Source organism: Pseudorasbora parva, chromosome 22 (genome assembly GCF_024679245.1).
Source record: "Pseudorasbora parva isolate DD20220531a chromosome 22, ASM2467924v1, whole genome shotgun sequence".
In the NCBI taxonomy this organism is placed as follows: Eukaryota; Metazoa; Chordata; class Actinopteri; order Cypriniformes; family Gobionidae; genus Pseudorasbora; species Pseudorasbora parva.
The window spans coordinates 36,855,672-36,875,919 of NC_090193.1; the positions used below are offsets into that span (position 1 = coordinate 36,855,672).

Sequence of the window (20,248 nt, forward strand, 5' to 3'; positions counted from 1 at the left end):
ATATTTATGACCATTTCATTTTTGTATAGCCTACTTATTTTAATGTTATTTAAAAATAATATTTTATGTCTTTTCAGTCTGGTTCTTTGACAAGGGTAAAACAAAATCTATACCTAAAAAAGACGTTGAAAATAAAAAAATAAATAAATGAAAAAGAAAATAAAAGGATTTTTTTTTTAAAGAGGTATAGTAATTATAAAAAATATTAAAATAATTATATATATTCATATATTTAATGATGGACTTTCCATTTTCATATTGCAAAAAAGTAAAAAAAAAGTCTGGGTCTGTGATGAGGGTAAAACAAAATCTATACATAAAAATACTTTAAAAAAAAACAAATGTAAAATTATATATATATATATATATATATATATATATATAAAATCATTCATATAAATTAAAAAAATTAATTATTGGATAATTATTTAAACTTGATTTAAGAAATATTATTATTCCTAAATAAAGATGTTGGTGAATTTTTTTTTAAAGAAAATAAATGGCAAATGTTTGTAAATATATATCATGAAAATAAATTATATATTATCTTATTTTATTATATTAAATTATTGTGTTATATTAAATTATCGTGAAATTATTTTTTATAGATGATTATATTTTTGTTTGTATTTTTTATTGGATAATTATTTGACTTCTACCTTTCACTTTATTTAATGATGGATTTTCATATTGAAAGTCTGAGTCTGTGGGTAAAACAAAATCTATTAATTTGAAAATAAAACAGAAAGAAATGAAAAAAATAAAATCAAAGGGGAAATATATATTTTTAAAATATATATATAGATAATTTGTTTGATTTATATAGCGCTTTTCAAGGCACTCAAAGCGCTGTACATTGAAGGAGGGAATCTCCTCAACCACCACCAATGTGCAGCACCACCTGGATGATGCGACGGCAGCCATATTGCGCCAGAACGCTCACCACACACCAGCTGATTGGTGGAGAGGATATATATAATACAAATAAATGGTTATTTTTTTAGCTACAGGAATCAAACATTGAAATCATTCGATGACCATAATAAAAGTCTATCTGTCATAAGTGTTCACACCCCAATGTTCCCCAACAGGATTTTAATGGTTTGTGTCCAAAAGAGCACGTGTAAAATACTTACATCATCTGCTCCAGTTCTGAAGAAGTGATTCACAAAATGAGCTACAAATGAAAACCAGATTTCCTGAAGCAGTCCCACAACAAACACGCTGTGGCTTAAACTGAAGACTTTGTTCCACGCTCAGAAAGAGCAAGCAGCTCAATCGACGTGGGAGTACAGCTACCATCAAACCATGATCAATATTTAATCAGCTCCTAAAGAGATACTTCTCCGGGATTCCTCAAGTCTGTTAACAGCTGCATTGATCCACCGCTGGAGGCTGTCCTCCGGCCTCATCTTAAACCGCTTTTTGTGCTGGTGGTCTTCCAGTAGCGTCTATATAATGGATGTTCTGGTGAGGAGTTTCCACAGTTTGGTCTTGACTACACTGTACTTTCCACAGTTGTTGGGCTATGATGAAATATCTTAATCAAAGCAATTCACACTGAATAAAATATCACCAGGCTTTAGACTTGTGGTAGATAAACTCCTGTGCAAAACTCCATGGCATATTACCAAGGCATTGCTAGATCGCTCAAATACAAAAAATGTATCACTGATTTATTGTCTACGAGGTACGTCATGTGTAACTAAGCAAAAGAAACAGCTTACCTAATAGAAAAAATAATATAGAGAAACAATTTTGAACAATACCGTGTTTTATAAAAGTATATACAAAATTTTTACAAAGACAAAATCATTTACAAAGTTTAAAAAGCATGTAAAAACAATTATATACATATCTGTCATCTTTGGCAATATACTTGGAAGTGCAATATATTTACAGTATGTTGACTTATACAACATTTTGGACAACCTGTGGTGTAACAGTAAAACACTTTGCAAAGGAAGTAGAGAAAATAACCACTGGGTGGCGCTGGCTTCATTTTGCAAAAATTGTATTGCTTAATTTATTACTCATTAAAGGGATAGTTCACCCAAAAGTAAAAACTCTTATCTTTTACTGAACCTCAAGTTTTTCTGAACAGAAAAGAAGATATTTTGAAGAATGTGAGTATTTGATCAATATCAATGTGAGTTCAAACTGTTGCTGGTCCCCACTGACTTCCATAGTCTGAAAGAAAATACTATAGGGACCAGTTTAATCTTAGAATGATCTGGTTTTGGAAATCCTATGTTTTTCCACCTAGGGCCAGGTAATCCATCTTACATTTGAGCATGTTTTTCAAAGCCAAATTGGATTGGATCACCCTGATCCAGATTCAAATCTGGATAACAAGCGCTTTACGGAGCCCCTAAAGCAGGAGTGTCCAAACTCAGAGGGTCACTGTCCTGAAGAGTTTAGCTCCAACTTGCCTCAACACATCTTCCTGGAAGTTTCAAGTTTCCTAAGTAAGACTTAGATTAGCTGGTTCAGCTGTGTTTAATTGGGGTTGGAGTTCATCTTTGCAGGACAGTGGCCCTCCAGAATCAGGATTGGACACCCCTGCCCTAAAGGGACATGGACAAAATATGAGATGGGAAAAAAAACATCTCAATGCTTTTACAATCTCTTAGAAAAGTTTTGCATAGCAAAAAACTGCGTTCACTTTTAACTGGTTCATCTCTTATTGTATAGTTTACAAACAGTTAAAGCAAAAACACTTATAAGTAAATATAATACTTTTGTTTGATATTAACAATATTTGATACTTGTTTGGGGATTATTTAATAGTGCTGAAATCTGTTTGCTTTATTGTAGGCTACCAAAAGTATTAGGTAGCCTAATCATTTCTACTTTTAATTTATTAACTAATCAAGAGAAAAATACAAACGTGTGTGTATATATTACATGATACAAATGTTGCATTCTGACCAGTTTTAAAGTTAAATGACATTTTTGTTCTGCTGGGATCAGTATAATCCTAAAAAAACTAAAAAAGGTTTGATGATTTGACACTTAATTTCCACAGAACAAAGAAACTTGACGGTGAACAAATGATGGCAGAATATACATTTTTGGGTGGACTGTCCCTTTAAGCCTCAATATAGGGAGTATTTTATGAGTTAAAGACAATTACTAAATAAGTCATCATAAAGCTTTAAAGCAACGAAACATCATGGATGTAAAGAATCTGCACCACAGAGGTCAGCCAATATGTCAGCAAGGCCAATATTTGGCATTTTAAATGATCATTGGTCGACTTTATCCGTTTGGTGAATTAGTTTTGACAGATAGAGTTTTGGTGGCAGGAAGTATGATGCAATTTTTTCTAACTGGGCCAGCCATTATGTTTATGTGCAAGTTGCTATCATCAAATTATGTGAAATTAAATCAGCGTTCAGCCACCCTGCTCTTCAGATATCACTGAAAAACACTAATTAGTGCTAAAGTAGTAATGTGAGCTTATTAATCAACTTATGTGTTTTTTTTATCCATTGCAAAGTGCATTTTTCTAAACACACATTTTATCAGTATATGCATGTCATTTATCATCAAACTGTGAAATTAAATCACCCTAGATATGAGAATCGTATGCATAGATATAATGAAATCCCTAATTAGCACGCTTACGTAACAGTCGCCTGCATATCAGCCTTATATTTGAACCTTTTTTAAATAATATAATTTTTTAAATCTCTGTTTAACATTACATTGCACTCGGGCGTTTGGCAAATAGATTTATCTAAACATATACATTTTATGAGTTCGTCTGATCAGAAGGCACACAGGCCGCTCTCCTGCACTGACTGCAGAGCTTCCTTGCCGTCCTCTTGCTGGCAGGATATGCACACCTCCTCTTGAGAGAGCGGCAGTGGAGCTTCAACATGAGGAGTCAGTGCAGATGAGTTCAGCTGGCATTTGAAGGTGGCCGTGATGTTGAGATTGACCAACGGGCTGGAGACGGATGGCAGCTCTGGTAGGGACTCCTCCTGGCTGGTGCGCTCCAGCCAGTCGCCGCTGCTGTGACTCTGGCTGGAGTCTGGCTGACTCTGGCTGTCCGATGAAGTCATGGAGGGCTCCTTCTGCAATTTGTCCGTGGGTAATAGATGCTGACATTCAGCTATGCCGCTCTCTGAAGTAACCTGCTCTAGCTGAAGAGATTAGAAAAGTGAAATGAGGAATTTGCATACTTTCCTACTATATAGTAAAATGGTAAATGGACTGCATTTATATAGCCCTTTCAACAGACCCATGGCCAACAAAGCGCTTTACATCTTGCCTCACATTCACTCATTCATTCACTCATTCATACACCGACGGCGGTGTCAGCCAATCAAGGCGTCATCATCCAGCTCGTCGGGAGCAAATGGGGTTTGGTGTCTCGCTCATGGACACCTCGACAATTGGTCAGGCAGAACCAGGGATTGAACCACCAACCTTCCAGTTTGTGTACAACCTACATGAACCTCTGCCACAGAAAACAGTATGTGAGAGTATCCTGCCAATTATAATTAGATATAATACGACTGTGAAATCACCATTATACCTTTAAATAGGGCACTATTTGAGGGGACAGCTATTTGCAGTGGTGCCAGAAACCATAGTGGATGTTATCGAGTGCAGTCATTTAATTTATATAAACTGCAATACACACACACACATATACATACGTGTGTGTGTGTAAACCACCGTTTCCAAGGTTACTGCTGGACCACTGGGACCACCGTCTCCAAGGTTACTGTTGGTAATACACTAAGATGTCATGGTTTGAAATCATGCATGGCATGGAAGGTTCCCCTGCTTAAACCAGCACATGTCCAGGCCCGTCTTAAGTTTGCCAGTGACCATTTGGATGATCCAGAGGAGTCATGGGAGAAAGTCATGTGCCAGATGAGACCAAAATAGAACTTTTTGGTCATAATTCCACAAAACGTGTGAAAATAAAGTCTTATTTTCCTCACTGTATATATATATATATATATATATATATATATATATATATATATATATATATATATATATGTATGTATGTATGTATGTATATGTATATATATATATATATATATATATATACACACACACACACACACATATATATATATATATATATATATATATATATATATATATGTGTGTGTGTGTGTGTGTGTATATATATACACTATAAATATGTGTATGTATGTGTGTGTGTGTGTATATATATGTGTGTCTGTCTATGTATGTATGTGTATATATAATATAAACACATATATACACATACATACATACATACATACACATATTTATAGTATATATATATATACACACACACACACACAGAGTCTTAGGCTGTGTCTCCTCATGTGGAAGTGCTGCTGCTTTTGCAGTCGTGGACTCATTGCGGTGCATTGTGGGATTAAATGAGTGCACTCGATAACATCCACTATGGTTTCTGACACCACGGCAAATAGTGCCCTATTTAAAGGTACATGGGTGAATTCACAGCCTTATTATATATCTAATTGGCAGGAATAGTAAGTATAATTATCTTTTATATGTAAGAAATAACATTAGAAAAATAGCATTATGATGGAATGCTATTCCTAATTTATGCTTGCTGATTAGAGAACTTAAACTTTAAATTATTATTGTGCTGGAAGTTTACGTGTTTTACTACTTTTTTTGAGGGTAAAGCTTTACCAAAATAATTTTCTTTTTTCTTTTTTTCTTTTTTTAAGTATGCTGTACATATAGTACATACTGTGCGGTATGCACTTAAAAACGTACCTTGTTGGCCCCTGTGATCGGAACCTTTTGTAAACCTGCTGGAGAAAGTTAATTAAAAAAAAGATGTCACCAAAACTAAAAACAATAGCTGATCATGATTAAAACATTTTAAAAAGTACAGAATCTGCATAAGCTGATAACATTTAAATCGCTTCTCTGATCTCGTCATAATTCATATGAAAAAACCCACTATACCTTTTCTCTTTCGCAACTTGCAAGTAATCACCATCACTGCCGTCAGTAAAACCAGAACACAAAGAATGACTGGAGAGTACAGAGAGAGATAAAGACAGACCACAGAAACAATGAAAGGTCAGGAAGGAAATACATGACAGAGGGAGAATGAAAAAATCATTGTCACAAGCGAGGCTAGTGTAAACACAAGTTCATTAACTGTTCACTTACAAAAAGTACCAGGTTTTAACAAATATGTTTGAATGGTAATCCTCGATTATTCTTACAACACATTAATATCATGGCAGATAAGGGTTAGGTTCTGGAAGTAAAATGAATTCCATTTATTTGCTCAACAGGGGAATTGATTTTAAAAAAATAACTTAATAAATGCTCTAATGAAGTTGTTAATTGATGGTATATGCTTCTGTTAAAGCCATCAGCCCAAACTGTGCCATTCCAGGTGAAAAACGACATTACCCATAAATCTGCAAAGAAGTCTACACCATTCAGCGAATCGTGATATGCAAATCACGTCAAAATAACTCTTTCAAACAATGCATATTTGCATATAAAATGTATTGTTTATATACACTGATCAGAAATAACATTATGACCTAACATTGTGTTGGTCCCCCTTTTGCAGCCCTGACCCGTCGGGGCATGGACTCCACTAGACCCCTGAAGGTGTGCTGTGGTATCTGGCACCAAGATGTTAGCAGCAGATAATTTAATTCCTGTAAATTGCAAGGTAGGGCCTCCATGCACACGCACCCGGCCATCCACGTGATGTAAAAGAAATCTTGATTCATTAGACCAGGCCACCTTCTTCCATTGCTCCGTGGTCCAGTTCTGATGCTCACGTTGGTGTTTTCGGTGGTGGACAGGGGTCAGCATGGGCACCCTGACTGGTCTGGGGCTATTCAGGCTCATACGCAACAAACAGCGATGATTTGTGTATTCTGACACCTTTCAATCAAAACCAGCATTAACTTTTTGAGCAATTTGAGCACCAGTAGCTCGTCTGTTTGATCGAACCACAGTTGCAAGCCTTCGCTCCCCACGTGCATCAATGAGCCTTGGCCGCCCATGACCCTGTCGCCGGTTCACAACTGTTCCTTTCTTGGAACACTTTTGATAGCTGATATCCCACCCACTAACAGGTGCCGTGATGAAGAGATAATCAGTGTTGTTCACTAGACTTGTCAGCAGTGTTGGGAACGTTACTTTAAAAAAGTAATAAGTTATGGCTACTCTCTACTTGTTCCAAAAAGTAACTGAGTCAGAAACTGAATTACTCCATAATAAAAGTAACTCGTTACCAGGGAAAGTAACTATTTGTAAATATAACTTAGATGCTCCCAATATTAAATGTTAAATGGACACTAAATAGAATAAATTATTATTATAAAACATTGTACACTAATCTACACTATTTTAATGTTGCTGTGGGATAATGTGAGACACCTATCAAATTCAATACATTATTGTAAATACTAGTAATATAGTAGCCTGGATGCCAGCCGAACTTAGCCCCGCCCACAATTTTTTTAGGTCGGGAAGTTCGGTCTGGCCTCGATCCATAGAGGAGTAATTATCCCCGAACAGAAACTGTTCGGACCAATGAAATCATCAGGGCGGGCTTTAGACGATGACGGACAGATGACCAACAGTAACGTAATCATCACGTCATCAAAGTGGCTTGGATTATATTTGTTCAAATCCGAAACAGAGAGCTTGTTTGTATGCATTCACCTTCACAATTTCTCTCTTAAATGATGATCATGTTGGGTCAGTACTCTGTGTATCATTAAATTATATTAATTTTTTACAACACCGGCAAAGATTGTTGTATTCCAGCGCGTGCAGACAGGGTTGCCAAGTTTTTATAACAAAACCTGCCAACTACTAGCCCTAAACAATAGCTTCTTGGGGGGTTCTCCGGGGGAAAAATGGCGTTTGGGGGGTCAAATGTGTGTTATTTTGGCATGGTTGCCTGCTAAAATTCGCATTCATTGGTCTATATATCACATAATAGTCGCTTCAACCCGCGGACATAGAAAACAACCCGCGGAAAAAAATGCGGACTTGGTAACACAGTGCAGTTGAGCTCTGTCTGTTAACATTTGACAATGCATCCCTTCGTTGCTCTGATTGGTTGTAGGTCTATCCAATTGATGTCTTTCCTGGTTCGGTTGAAACGCCCCATAATCACAGCCCAATGGAGCAGTTTCAGACTCATATTCTGACTAGAATTGAGTATGAGCACGTCAGGCTAGTAATATAGTGGAACAATAGAACAAAATAGATTGTTTAGAACTGTGCGTGTGTGACTACCTAAGCCAATAATGAATTATCATGTTGTTGTCTCCCACCCACCTATCGTAGTTAGTTATGTGTACAACACCCACCTCCCAACATGCATGCACGCACACACACACACAGCTGCAGGTCCACTGACAAAGAGCGCGCCTGTTCAGATGAATACGCTTCAGCGAGCTGAGTTATAGTAACGCCACATTTTATTCTCAGTAACGGTAACGGCGTTGTAACGGGGGAAACAGTAATTCGTTTAAATACTCATTGCTGAAAAAATTAACGCTGTTAGTAACGTCATTTATCTATAACGCCAATATTCCCAACACTGCATGTCAGTGGTCATGATGTTATCCCTGATCTGTGTATACAGAAATCGTTCGTTTTATATTTATCCATTGTTCATTTAATGCGCAATGCTTCATGGGATTGTAGTTCTTTCCCTCATACTTTTCAACAGTGTGTCTTGTCTGATTTTTATTTTTGTTGTTGTTGCTATGAATCCCCATGTAGCGGGCCGGTTTGGTTTATGGCTTATAAGTCTTTAAACAAAAACATCTAAATCCCCATGTGAAAAATAAATCGGAAAAAAGCTTTTGCAACAAAAGCACAATTAGTGGCGCTCTGGAATACTTGATTCTGATCGATCGCAGCATTCTGCAGTCAAACATTTTTGCATAATGACTGCACAACTGTTTTGTTGTACCAGGCAACCAATTTCCTGCATTGCATTCTGATACCATGATAACAACATGTTACATTTACAGCATTTTCTACTGAAATGGCGTCATATTTACCAGTGCAGGAGATTAGAGTCAGGGTATCTGGGTTAGAGCTGGTTGTGGCTCGACTCGCTGCTGTGCTTACGCTGCTCGATGGAAGCAGAGATGTTGTGGTGGCCACGTTCACTTCCTCCGTCTGTCTCTGTAAACTATTAATATTGCTTGGCTGAGGATGCCTGGATGAAACTTGTAGAGAAACCTCTGTTGTTATTGATGGGAGTGCCGTCCTATCACACTGCGTATCAGCTGTAGAGTTGCCGAGTCTTAAAACTGAACCGCATCTTACATAGAGAAAAAAAAAGAGCCGTAAGCATTTGTGTGCATTTATAAGTGAGTGTTTCTTTCCATTGACATCTTACTTTGTGTGTGGTTGGCAGGACTCAGCATTAATGTGGTTTGAAAATGTTCCAGACGGACACGGTTCACACTTGACATCAGCTTTAGGTGATCCTACATGTACAAACACAATGATGATGCCACATATAACTGACCTAATCAAACAAATATTCACATCTGCATCAAAAGACTTTATGGCAAATTATGTACTTCACATTGAAAAAGACAGCTTTTACATAGCAAGTAACCAGCAATCGTTTGCTACAAGTTTTAGTGGTTATAGATACTAAAGAGTTAGTTCTGACATTAATTCTGTAATTAAATACTCGCCCTTGTGTCGCTACAAACTAAGAAGTGAAGATCCTTTTGATGAAATCTGAGACTTCTGTCCCTCCATAGACAGCTATACAATTACACTTTGACGCTTCAAAAAGTTCATAAAGACAGGGCCGGCTCTAGCTCTTTGGTTGCCCTAGGCGAGATGGAGTTTTGCGCCCCCCACCCCTTCACCCCACCCACTCACTTTTATCGTCTCTATTCTAATTCAGCATGTCTGTTTTCCTAGGCCTACCCCTAACCGAGAAGCACTTATTATTAAACACGTTCGACACTTTATTTCCACGTTTCAAACATTTTCTCACTTTTTATTGAAAATAAATGCCTTTCCGATCTGGTATGTGATGGGAAAAGGGAATAGAGCGAGTGTGGCAAAAGGCGAGATCGAACCTCTGATTGATTTGCATCAAATCTTGATGCCATGCGTCTTACCACTACACCACAGCCACTAGCTGTAAGGAATATGGTGAACACAGCATATTTGTGTTTAATGTAAATAATATGGCATCTATCGTTACTCCAGTAAAAAAAAACAACAAAAAAAACGAGAGGCCGTATTTATTTCCTTCCGACGTCCACGCAGAGAGCGTTTGTACTTTTCATAAATAACATGCAAAAGTTATCCATATTTATAGCGAAATGGCCTTTTGATGTTTAAATGTATTTATAAAATAAATATTAGTTGATAAGATTGATAATACTAAGTAATTTTATTTTGTTTGACAACATATTGGTTGAGATAAGAAGACTAACCTCTATATTGGACTTTCTTTCGATTTTCTTCCTTTTTCCGTCCCTGTGCATCCGCTGGTTTAGACGCCTCATTTTTGATGAACGCGCAAGATGAGCACTTGCCTGACCTAACGCCTAAACTAATAATCAATAATCAACATCAATTCAATCTAATAATCAGGTTGATAAGTAATTAAACGTGTGGCTGAGGGGGCGCCCTATGATGATCATGTTTAATAAACATTATGTTTAGCAAACGCCGGCCCTGCATAAAGAGATCATAAAACTATTCCCTACGAATTGAGCAGTTTATTCCAGATTTTCTGAAGAGACTCAATAGCTTTATATGATGAACAGATTGAATTTAGGCTTTTATTAACTGATCTGATACGTGTAACGTGTAACACATAAAGCGATAGTCTCTTCAGAAAATCTGGACTAAACCTCTCAATTCATAGGGAATAGTTTTATGATCTCTTTATGAACTTTTTGAAGCATCAAAGTGTTAGTTGCGTAGCTGTCTATGGAGGGACGAATTTAATCAGTTCTGAAGATGAACGAAAGATGAAATGACATGAGGTTGAGTAATTAATTACAGAATTTCATATTTGGGTGAAATACCTCTTTACGTGGAGAAGCATTCATAATCTAGAGAGCATTTTATTTGATAAAAGCTGAATGACTTTTCCCAAAAGAAAACTTGTAACCTTTAGATGAAAATGTATTTGGTCAACAGACCTGGATTAAATGCTGCAAATCTCCAATTCTGGCTTCCCAGGCTCTTATTAGTGTTTATGTACAGTAGATAGATTATGTTTGCCTCTTACCTCTACTGGTGATGTGTTCACCAGGTTTGCAGGACTTATATTTTCTACATCTCTCACATTCATTAGAGAAATCATAGTTATAACAGAACATTCCAGGCTTGCAAACACAAACAGGTTTGGTATCAGCGGAGCACTTCTTCCCATAAATCAGTCCTCTATCTAACAAGAAGAATTGAACAGCAACAATTCAGTAAGAAATTCAGTGAAAATAATCAATGGTCATACAGTCATACAGATACGATCAATGCAAACAGGAAATGTCTACTTTTAAATGGACCAATTCAATTGGAAAACATTCTCATATTATGTAATCCATATGAAACATGCATAAAGGTATGGATATGGAAAGACAAGAGGGTGAGAAAATTATGATAGAATAATTTTATGATTAACTATTTCTAAGTCATATTCCAATCAATACCAAAACAAGCCCTCTGTTTTGATTGTGTAATGTTTTATTAAAATAGTCGACTCACCCTCTTTACAACTGGGACAGGAGAAACAATTCTGAAAATAGGTGAAGAGATCTGAGTACTGTCCGTCTTCACAGGGTGCACAGATGGTGTCTGCATTCTCATTGCACTGCACTTCCAGATGGGTTCCTAGAATAAATAGAAATATGTCAGAACTTGCAGTCGTTTCTGAACAAAACTAATACTGTAAAAACATAGAAAAATTTGTAATCTTATTTTACAACCTACCTGGTTTGCATTTACTGCAGCATATTTTCAGATTTTTGAGGTAATATTCAGAGGTTGAGTTGTCACATGTCTGTCCAATTGGGCTATATGGAAGTGATGCCTATGAACACAAAGTGACATAGCCAAAAATATCAGTCAGTGACATTTTCCTTGGATTATCAGGAACTGATACTTAGACATGTCATGCAGTTTATGCTAGTATTGTTTCCTCATGGTAACAATATAAATCTTTGAGTCTTTTCTTAATGACGCCAATTCTGCTTCAAGTGTATTTAGGACAGTAACTTTTGTACTGGTTCACTGACATGACATGTTGAAAACGGTCACTTTAAATGGACGGATACTGACAATGCTGATATGATGGTCTCAAATCTGCACTTTTCAGTTATAAAGCTAGTCAAAAACTACAAAAAAAAGTGTTTAAGAAATAGCCGAGCCAATTCACTAGCTCATATTTAGTCTACCAATATTGACAAATCCATTGATGAATGAAAAATTGTTTTATTTGAGCTAAAATATTAATTTGTTAATTTAATTTTTAACATTTTTATTAAACAAACTCACATGGTCAACCACTAATCTGGCACACATAAATCTACTATCTAGATGTTTTGATAGTTTTTCAGTGCGGCTGGTTGCCAATATGTAAATATGATAAATACAATACCATTTATTGAAAGTAAAAGGGATCTACAGTAATGCTCACAAGTTTATATTCCCATTGCAGAATCTGCAAAAATGTTCATTATTTTAACAAAATAAGAGGATTATACAAAATAATAATAATAATTTGTTACATTTATAAAGTGTTTTTTTAGGTACTCAAAGCACTTTACATAGAAGGGGGAATCTCCTCAACCACCACCAATGTGCAGCACCTACCTGGATGATGCGACGGCAGCCATATTGCGCCAGAACGCCCACCACACACCAGCTGATTGGTGGAGAGGAGACCGAGTGATGAAGCCAATCAGGAGAGGGGGATTATTAGGAGGCCATGATGGACAGGGGCCAGTGGGCAAATTTGATCAGGATGCCGGGGTTACACCCCTACTCTTTTTCTGAAGGACATCCTGAGATTTTTAACGAACAGAGTCCAGACCTCGTTTTAACGTCTCATCTGAAAGACGGTGCTCTTGTGACAGTATAGTGTCCCCATCACTATACTGGGGTGTTAGGACCCACACAGACCAAAGGGTGAGTCCCCCCTCACCCTTTGGTCTGGCCTCTGCTAACACCCCTGCTGGCCTCACTAACACCTCTACCAGCAGCTACCTGGTTTTCCCAGTTGGTCTCCCATCCAGGTACTGACCAGGCTCAGCCCTGCTTAGCTTCAGTGGGAAACCAGTCTTGGGCTACAGGGTGATATGGCTGCTGGCTATATAAAATTAATGTTACTTTTAATTTAGTATGGTCATGAATAAGATATTTTACATAAAATATGTTTATATGCAGTCCACAAGACAAAAAAAAAAAAAAGCTGAATTCATAAAAATGACCAGTTTAAAAGTTTACATACCCTTGATTCCTAATACTCTCTCGTTAACTGGATAATTTTTTTGTTTTGTGATGTTTGTTGTTGAATCCCTTGTTTGTCCAGAACAATTGAGGGACTCAAACACAACTATTAAAAAGCTTTAAACATTCACTGATGCTGCAGAAGGAAACACGATGCATTAACAGCTGGGGGTGAAAACTTTTTGAATTTCGAAGATCAAGGTAAATTGTACTTAATTTGTCTTCCAGGAAACACGTAACTATCTTCTGTTGCTTGCGAAGGGTAGTACAAAATGTGAAAAAGATCTATACATTTATGCACAAAAATAAACAGTTGGACAACTTCATCCTGTGCAAAAGTCCTAATGCATTGTTTCCTTCTGGAGCATCAGTGAATGTTCGGACCTTTTTAATTATGTTTGCGTCCCTCAGTGTGAAAAGATGATCTCAAAATCATACAACTGATAAATGGATGGACTGCATTTATATTTCAACAGACCCATGACCACCAAAGCACTTTACATCTTGCCTCACATTCACTCATTCATTCACTCATTCATACACTGACAGGAGTGTCAGCCATTCAAGGCATCCTCATCCAGCTCGCCTGGAGCAGATGGGGTTTGGTGTCTCGCTCATGGACACCTCGACATTTGGTCAGGTGGAACCAGGGAACAACCTTCCGGTTTGTGGCCAACCTACACTGAGCTACTGCCGCCAAACATACAGTCACTGCTTTAGAGGGTTAAAATATGCAAAAGATGCTGGAAACCTGAAGATTTTTCTGAAGAACGTTGGTCAGTTTAACTGCTCAGGACAAACAAGGGACTCATGAAAAACCATCCCAAAACAAAACAGCTTTGGGTCATCCAGGGAACGACACACAGTATAAGAATCAAGGGTTCATTTGACGGGGCTTTTTTTGTCTTGTGGACTATAGGTAAACATTTTGTATGTAAAATATCTTATTGAAGACAGCACTAAATAAAAAATAACATGCTTTTGTATGATACCTCTTATTTTGTTCAAATAATTAACATTTTGAAGATTCTGCAGGTGTATACTATGTAAACTTTTGAGCATGACTGTATACACACACACACACACACACACACACACTACTCTCCCTTCACCTGCGCAGTGAAAAGGTGAATGGACAATTTGGGCCAAGGGCAATGGACAGTGATAAAGAACTTGCCGTTTTCTGTCCTCTAACAATCTTCTGACCAATTGATTGATATCCTGAGAGCTTTGCATGCATTACAGAATCTCCAGCGGTTTCCAAAATGAACATACACGATAAACATTGATGACGGGATTGAAGAGGAGAACAAAAGTAGAAGTGAAATCAGAGGGAAATGACTGTGAACTAGCTAAAGAATCATATGCAAATTAGCAAGAGATAAACAATAATGACCGGGAAACTCAGATCGGGAAACCAAATAAACTATTCAGAGGAAAAAAGCAAGGGACTTTTGTAAATCATCTGGGATTTTTTGACTGATTTAATAGTCAAGCTTGAATTTGTGTTTTCAAAACCCACCACACATAACATATTCCAAGAGGTGATTTATAATATTAAATGAAATGTAGAATATTTCTTGATATCCACAAGGATGAATATTACACAGCATATAATTGTAAAATATAGCTGCAAGCAGCAATAATGGGGTCCAGACCTTTAAGCACATGTGCACAAAGATATTATGTTTTATTTAGCAAGTATTTAACCACTTTATCATAGATGGAAAAGACGGTTTACAGCCACATTACTATAAAAACATATGGTTTTAAAGCTTTTTAAAAGTTATAGCTCCATTTATGCTTCTTTAGAATTAAGTGCTGCATGTGCTCATCTAGTGAATCAAGTTTTTGCTTAGGAATGATAGGTTTTTAGGTAGACTTGGCCACACCTGTTTTCAAAAGGACCCATCTAAATCTATCTAAAGACCAAAGTTAATTTTTTTTATAATTATTGTCCTGAGAATTGTGCCGCCACACATAAATTTTATTGAGGCTGAGCCAAAAACCAAGGATTAGTCGTGAAATTTGTTTGAAATATTCTCCAATATTTAACAAATGATTTGATTGACATCAGCTTTCCTAGAGGCAAAGTTTCTCAGAATGAGGAGCTCTAGCATGTGGAATGAAGGCCGTGGATGTGTGCGGAAAAATGTGGGGTTATACAATCCTTTACGCATGTGAAAAACACCAAGTCGCCCCTCGGGTGGCCGATTCCTTTTGAATTTCTCATAGGACTCAAGGGATGTTGGCCCAGCAAGTTTCATTGCAATCGGCCGTCGTTAACCTTGTCTGATACCTGCTCAAACTTCATTGGTCGTCGGCCATGTTTTTCGAGATACGCAAATGTCCTCAAAGGCAGTCTTAGCTACACCTTGGACAAAGACACCAAATGCCGATTTTCAAGTCAAATGGACTTAGGGTTGCATAGTTACAGGCAATAACTATAGCCCACCCCCCTCCCCCCATTTTATAGCTACCATCCCTCAAAATTTCAAGTCTAAGACGTACGGTTTAGTCTGTCCGATCACTTTTAAGGAAGAATGCTGATCCTTGGAAATTTTAACAATTACAACAAGGTTTCAGCGCTACATGCTTGAACCACTATATATTTTTTTTCATTATTATTTTATGCCTAAAGAAAATGATGCACCAGTCAAGAGTAAATATGTTTGCATTGAGCTCATATAGCAGGGGTGTCCAATCCGGCTCCTCGAGGGTCAGATATGGCGGATGTGCGAGACCAACAGTTAAGTAGAGGTTTAGATAAAAAGGTGATTAATGATCTGTATCTAACATAACAAAAATATCACTCAATGTTATCCCACAAATAACACTCAATGTTATCCACATAATATTTTATCTGCAACAGCATTGTGAACTTTTATAAAGATACGTGTGGTCAATAACGTTTACATGCATCATTATGCAAAAACATATGAAGACCAACGACTGGCAGATCAATGTGTTGCTGCATTTTTCTCTGATTCGGTAGGAAATGAATGCAGATGATGAACAGGATGCACGTAAATAAGCGATAGAGCTATCCGATAAAGATAGAGCTATCCCAAAAAAGCTGCATCCTCTTCCGCTCAAAAGTTTGTACTTTTTCTTCACAAAGTGAATACATACTTTTAGGGCATATTAAAAGTAAGCAAACGAGGATGCAGCAAAGGTCTTATTAGGCATCTAGGCATACTAGAAACTTCCAGGAAGGAGCAAGTTTGGACACTGGATTCCCCTGTCCTATAGGAACAAGGAACAAGTTTGACATGAATTCATTACAACACACATTTCACATTCAAAGGTCAAGGTATTTCCCAGTTAAAGGTGCATTCTGCACAATCCCTCATATCTGAAAATACAACCCTGACCACATTTGTACAGACTTTATCGGCACTGTTGCTGATTTGTGCACCTAAAAAAGGAAGTTGCTTTCTGCCACAGACCGAAATGCACAGAATGATCTCAGAGTTTTTAGCAATCGAGCATTACACTATTCATGTGGTGGCTTCAATGACTCATTTATAACAAAACAAAAAAACTGGCCCAAGAAACTATCTGAGATGAAAGTTCTACCAATTAAGGTCAACTTCTAAATGAAAACTCAAGCTTTTAGCAGGAAATGCACATTCTGAGATAACCATGCAGATTAGACATTACGAAAAATGACTGCATCATCTCCAAAACTGCTGACGTCCTCTCAAGCAAAAGACAAACGTTCAAGACGTTGAGAGGAAATTGCTGAGGTGTGTTACTGGGAAACGACCCACATATACAGACCAGCAGCTTCCTCCGAGCTGAACTGAAGAACAGGCCTGAGATGAGCGCTTATCTTTACGCTATCAATGTCCTTGATTGAACAGTCAGCCAAAAAAGCAAAAGCTGTTCTCTTAGCTGATACAGCGGTCACAGATTAACACATTGCATGCCATGTTTACAAATCTGTGACCGCGGTTATCAGCTAAGCACACACATTTTTTGTTTGTTAAAAAGGCTAAAATTGTGTATGTAACATCATTCACAAATCATTATCTCTGTTTATTTTTTTAAGCATGCTCTTTGGCCAGGGCACATTTCTCAAAGCACTTTATTTTCCATGAACTAGTGATCCTGTAAGTGGAATTACAACAAATACAGCAAGCAGAACCTGTAATGCAGCTTTTTTTAAAGGTTGCCTTGAGTGTTAGAGACACAAAGGCTGATTAACTTCATTAGCATGCTCACTTGTCTTGTTACATGGTAAAGTACGCGGATGTGTTCTAGTTAAAGTGCGATGTATACGTGAACTCCCCCACCCTCTCAATCTAGACCACAAGGGCGAGAACTATTTGACATTGCACTGAATGTCTGTATCTTGCAATCTGACGCACTGCCTATCTAGACAGCACTTGCGGTAGGCAGCTTACCATCCGGTGATGCCCAAAATGCTGCACCTAGGCTTTGAGATACTTATAATGTATAAAACTGCTGTTCACACTTTTATTTTTCCTAGTTCTTCATTAGGGTTCTCTCATTTGTCATGTTTAAAAATACTGTTTCGCCTATGCCTATGATGCACAAAATATTTTAGATAATTATGGTGCTCAAGAAAGTACTTCAGGTAGTTCACCACAGAGGTGGACAAAGTACACAACTTCATTACTTGAGTAAAAGTACTACTGGTCAAATATTACTCCGTTACAAGTGAAAGTTGTAAAAACTGATTTTTACTCAAGTAAAAGTACAAAAGTATTTGTTTTCAAAAGTACTTAAGTATCAAAAGTAAATTTCCTTTTTTATGCCAATGCATTACTTTATTATTGTTGTATAAATGCACACTGTCATCATGGTTTAAGCCATTCAGTGATGCTCCATCCGACATAATAGCATACGACTAACTACATTTAAACTAAACTTAACTCATTTAAATACTTGTATAAAAGTTACAAAGCTCATTTAAGGACAAATGCATGGATCCTATACACTGTTTATGTAAATATTCGCCAAAATGAACATTTTGACATTCTTCCATTTTGCAATAAACTATAAATCAGTGTTCAAAAAATGCTGTGAAATCATTGAACTTCGTGTAACTGTACAAGAGTGATTCTTGATTGGCTTTCTGGAAAAACCCAAACACCTTTTAAAGAAGAAGAAAAAAATCATCCACTGACTTTCAAAGTGGCTACAAACGACTTTTGACTTTGAGGACCTTGATAGAAAAGTAGTGGAGTAAAAAGTATGATATTTGTCTTTCAAATGTAGTGAAGTCAAAGTCAAAGTTTCCAATAATACTCAAGTAAAGTACAGATACTCAAAAAGTGTACTAAAGTACAGTACTCAAGTAATTAGTTGCTGTCCACCTCTGGTTAACCGGTTTTATACCCCAAAAAACTAGTTGAGATGCTCAGCAGTTTGTTTTGGCAAAGACACCCAAAATTGCAATCTACGCAGACAGTACATTATGTTTTATTATGCTCAAATGAGTCATCTATGTAGGCAGATCACTAGGTTTTTCCCATGACCATCGTTTTCAAAAAATACCATCAATCTTAGTAGCTTGAGTCTTGAGTATGCCCATTATAATAACCAAAAATTCAGTCTAAATAGGCAGCACACTATGTATTTCAGATACCTATGCAGTTTGGCTAGGTAGTTCACTAGCTTTGCCAATGCTTTCTTGGCACACATGTGAGTAACTTTTGATGTACAGGTCACTTTGTTTTGCCCAAAGACACTCCCACCCAATGCAGTCTATGTAGGCAGTATATTATACTTTATGACACCAACATGTGCTATCTAGGTAGGTAGGGTTCTTTCTCATGTCCATCTTTCACACTTACACACACACCTATGTAAGCAGCTTACTGGGCTTTTATGATGACCAAAAAATACAGTCTAAATAGATTGCTGCCCAAGATTCCCAAAATGTTGTCTAAATAGGCAGAACACAACGTTTTGGATGCCTATGATGCTCATGTAGCTCACTATGACACCCACACAGTTGTTTACGTAGGTAGGTCGCACAGTATTTTGCGTATGTCCATATGCAGCCCAGGTAGACAGCTAACGTTATGCAATGCACGTGATAGCCAAAACAGTAGCCAGCTCACCATTAGAGACATAACCAAACACTTAATCTCTGTTTTAAACACTTAAAACATAACTGAAATTAAATATATACTTCATTTACGATACACATTTAGAATCCGAGAATAGCTTTTGCTTAGTGTTTTCCAGCGGTATCTTTTCATCAAAACAGACTTATGAAAGTAACTATAAGAATGAATCATTACATTGTGTGTTAGCCACAAATAAATCTGCTCGTTACCTTCCCCTCCGCCACGCGCCACACCGCCGTCATAAATAATAACCGTGCGAGGAGAATCAACATGATCCTTCAGCGACCCGCGCGACTCAATGCCGACTACTGACCATCACTCACGCGCTCTGCGTACCGGAAATGTTGCACGACAAACCCCTGCAGGAAGCGACGGCATGTGTGTGTGTGTGTGTGTGTGTGTGTGTGTGTGTGACACACAAACACAGACCTCTCTGTCTGAAGTCCCCGCATAGGCTACACATGAGCTCCTCCTGAACTCTACAGTCAAAACATGTTTAAACCTGCAAATAAGGAGTTGAAGAAAAAATATATACGTAAATGAAGAGGAAATAAACAACAGCCGCTTCAGAGCAATATTTAAGTCACTAAGCAAATTTGTTAATTGCAAAAAAAAATTAAAATGATTTTTTCCACTTAAATGTTTTATATTAAATT

General features: G+C 37.2%; 1 protein-coding gene and 1 pseudogene across 1 annotated transcript; both read right to left on the reverse strand.

Annotated features, from left to right (window-relative positions):
• Positions 1-1,762: 1,762 nt before the first annotated feature.
• tnfrsf1b (tumor necrosis factor receptor superfamily, member 1B) lies at positions 1,763-19,966 on the reverse strand. The gene is made up of 9 exons (XM_067431189.1): positions 19,802-19,966; positions 11,971-12,070; positions 11,746-11,871; positions 11,270-11,428; positions 9,398-9,488; positions 9,054-9,319; positions 5,962-6,030; positions 5,767-5,804; positions 1,763-4,151 (listed from the first exon to the last, which is right to left on the reverse strand). The coding sequence occupies exons 1-9, from the start codon at positions 19,862-19,864 to the stop codon at positions 3,774-3,776; spliced, it is 1,290 nt and encodes a 429-aa protein (XP_067287290.1). The 5' UTR covers positions 19,865-19,966; the 3' UTR covers positions 1,763-3,773.
• Positions 13,233-13,349, reverse strand: LOC137058920 (5S ribosomal RNA; annotated as a pseudogene).
• Positions 19,967-20,248: the final 282 nt, after the last annotated feature.